The sequence below is a fragment of the Ipomoea nil genome, unplaced genomic scaffold (genome assembly GCF_001879475.1).
Source record: "Ipomoea nil cultivar Tokyo-kokei standard unplaced genomic scaffold, Asagao_1.1 scaffold2845, whole genome shotgun sequence".
NCBI lineage: Eukaryota > Viridiplantae > Streptophyta > Magnoliopsida > Solanales > Convolvulaceae > Ipomoea > Ipomoea nil.
The window spans coordinates 6,829,130-6,832,103 of record NW_017619273.1 but is presented as its reverse complement, the minus strand read 5'-3'; the positions used below and the strand labels follow the sequence as shown (position 1 = coordinate 6,832,103).

Here is a 2,974-nt window from a genome sequence, read left to right as displayed (position 1 = left end):
TCTGAAAACACTTCTGACCAAATTGAAAATGCTATCTCCAGTTACTTCCCACGTATGCTGATAGAAGCCCGCCGGTAAGCCATTCGGGCCCGGGGCTTTGAACGGTTTCATGTCAAAGACAGCCTTCTGCACTTCCTCTTTTGTGACATCCCTATTAAACACCCGTCTGTCTATGCGCCTAATCCTAGGGAAACGTGCTTCAATATCGAGCACACCTGTCGCCTCCGTGTCTTCGGTGAACAGAGCAGCATAAAAGTTCCTAACATGTTCTCGTAGCCCTTCGCCCTCAGTGAGTCAGTTCCCGTTCTCGTCTATCAACTTTGTTATCTTTGTGCGTGACTGACGGACAGTTGCAGCCGCGTGATAATAAGCGGTGTTTCTGTCCCCCGACGTTATCCAATCTTCCCTTGATCTTTGGAACCATAGCAGCTCTTCTTGATACAAGGTGTCCTCCAGCTCAACTTTTAGCTTCTGTTCGAGCTTACATAGACCTCTATGATACTTATTAGCTAGAATCCGTTGGATTCCTCAAATCCTGGAAAGCAAATCTTTCTTCCTTTTGAAGATATTCCCAAACACCTCTTTATTCCAGTCAGAAAGGCCATGTGCAACCCTCTGAACGTTGCCGGCCAAATCCCCATCCGTGTTCCACATCCTCTTAACAACTTTCGTCAAGTCCTGGTGAGTAAGCCAAGCAGCCTGAAAATGAAAATGGAAAAGGTTAGTGGGATTGCCCCTTCGGCTCCCGTGTAGCCGAAGTAAGAGCGGGGCATGGTCCGAAGCAACCCTAGGCAAATGCTCCACTTCAGCATCCGGGAACCTAACTCGCCAGTCAATATTACACAAGGCCCGGTCAAGTCGGGCCCCCTTTGTAGCATCCGTCGGTTCATTCTTGACCCACGTCAACTTGGGCCCCGAAAATCCCAAGTCAAAGAGATCTTCATCTTGGATCCAGTTGACAAAATCCGAGCTCCTTTGGGTAGAGAACGAACTGTAGTTAGTCGTTTCTTCCTTGTTGATGACTGAGTTGAAGTCCCCGGCCACTAGCAAAGGGCCTTGTGGGCCGCGTTTGGACTGAGATAGGTCCCGCCAGAGTCTGCGCCGGAGGTGGTGGGTCGGGCTTCCATAAACTGCCGCAAACACCCATGGTGGCTGCCTGCTTTGAGAAACCTGCACCAAAATAAACTGCGGATGAGTGAAAAGGACAGAGATGTGCACCAGGTCCTTCCAAAGAACCCAAATGCCCCCACTAAAGCCAACGGCCTCCACTCGGATCCAGTCCGAAAACCCGAGCTGTGAGCAGATTTTGTTAGCCTGATCTCCATAAACTTTTGGTTCAAAAAGACCCAGGATATTGGGCTTGTAGACCTGTAATAAGTGCTTAAGGGCATGGCGGAATGGCCTTCTACTCGCCCCTTGGCAATTCCATATCAAACAATCCATAAAAAGGTGAGAAAAAGGGAAGCAAAAACGCACAAAAACCAAAGTAAACAAGGCAAGGGAAACAAAACCTCAATGGCCAATAGTGGCCCCATCACCATCACTTAACCCCGGGATTCCTTCCAAATCCATAACCACGTCACCTTCATCGTCAACGTGCCCTGGCGGGTCATTATGGTGTTCCTTTGTGAGATGCCAGACTGGCGATGGGAGATCGCCTGCCTCGTCCCCACCGAACACCCTTGACGAATGGATCACCAACCCGCCTTGCTCACCCCGCACAACTACATGCTCATCTTCTTCGGCTGCACGCCTTAGTCCTACTCTTCCTCCCCCTCGGGCTCTTGGTACGTTATCCCTTCTTGCTGTAGGTGTTCTTGATGTCCCGGGAGGTGCGTTCAATATCTGTTGTTCAACTACTACCACATTCGGTCGCCTTATGCCATTGCCCACCGCCACACCTCCTTGTTTCCCTCTTGCCGGAACTTCCACAGCCTCTGCCTGTCGTCCCATCTCCGCCTCACCATTGTTTCCTGCCATAGCCTCCGTATCTCCCTCGCCAAGTCCATCCTCTATCGGTGCCAGAGGTTCAAACCGCGACGTCTGTACTTTGCCATTATTCTCGGTTGGGTTCTTCTCTCCCGTCGGCCGGGATGGTCTTACAGTTTGCCTGCCCCTAGCTCGTGCCTTGCGCTCCGGCGCGATCATCCATTCTCCGAACGGCGCTGCTCCAACAATAACACTCCGCTTCCCTGCTGGAGGCTGCCCACGGTCCTCGTCTTTACCTTCATCCCTCCGGCCCTCCTCGGGCCTGACCATCTTCGGGCAAACATCAGACTCATGTCCATATATGCCGCAAGAGAAACACACCATATGAATTCCTTCATACGCTACAGATCTAACACAACCTTTATAATTAAACTTTAAAATCAGGGGGTTCGTTATATCGACTTCGACGCATATGCGTGCAAACATTCCACGTGAAACTGAGTTCGTAGCGCGATCCACACGAAGAGTCCGTCCCACTTTATTCCCTAGCTTCCTGAGAAAAATAAGACTGTAATATTCTGCAGGTAAACATGGTATTCTGATCCATACCAGGACTTTCTCTGTTACATCCGAGAAGGGGTCGAAGTCGGGCACCCAAGGCTTCACGATCAGGTAGTGATCCAAGACAATCCACAGTCCTTCGAACATGGCGAATTCCAGATCTTCGACAGCCCCGAATCTCACAATGAAATAACCATTGTCTATTGCGATGAGATCCATCTTCCCCTTCGGTTTCCACATTGACGTGAGTCGGCGTAGTAGGTAAGCATAGCCGACGGTTCTACCCATCACTTTAACGATGATCACTGTCCTCCAAGGCGCCCGTATCTCCTCCACTTCCGCCTTCGTCAGCTGAATCGTCGGACAGAGCGGATCATCCTCTTCTTCATCCGATAAGACCTCCTGATCCTCCTCTTCTGGTTCTCCTTCCGTTCGTGGAAGACGCTCAGCATGGCCAGCTACAGTCGCAGCGTAAGATCTCCTG

The 2,974-nt window shown here is 50.7% G+C and overlaps 1 protein-coding gene across 1 annotated transcript; it reads right to left on the bottom strand.

Annotated features, from left to right (window-relative positions):
* Positions 1-528: 528 nt before the first annotated feature.
* Positions 529-1,443, bottom strand: LOC109159904. The gene has a single exon (XM_019308013.1). It carries the CDS (start codon positions 1,441-1,443, stop codon positions 529-531), a length of 915 nt encoding a protein of 304 aa, XP_019163558.1.
* Positions 1,444-2,974: the final 1,531 nt, after the last annotated feature.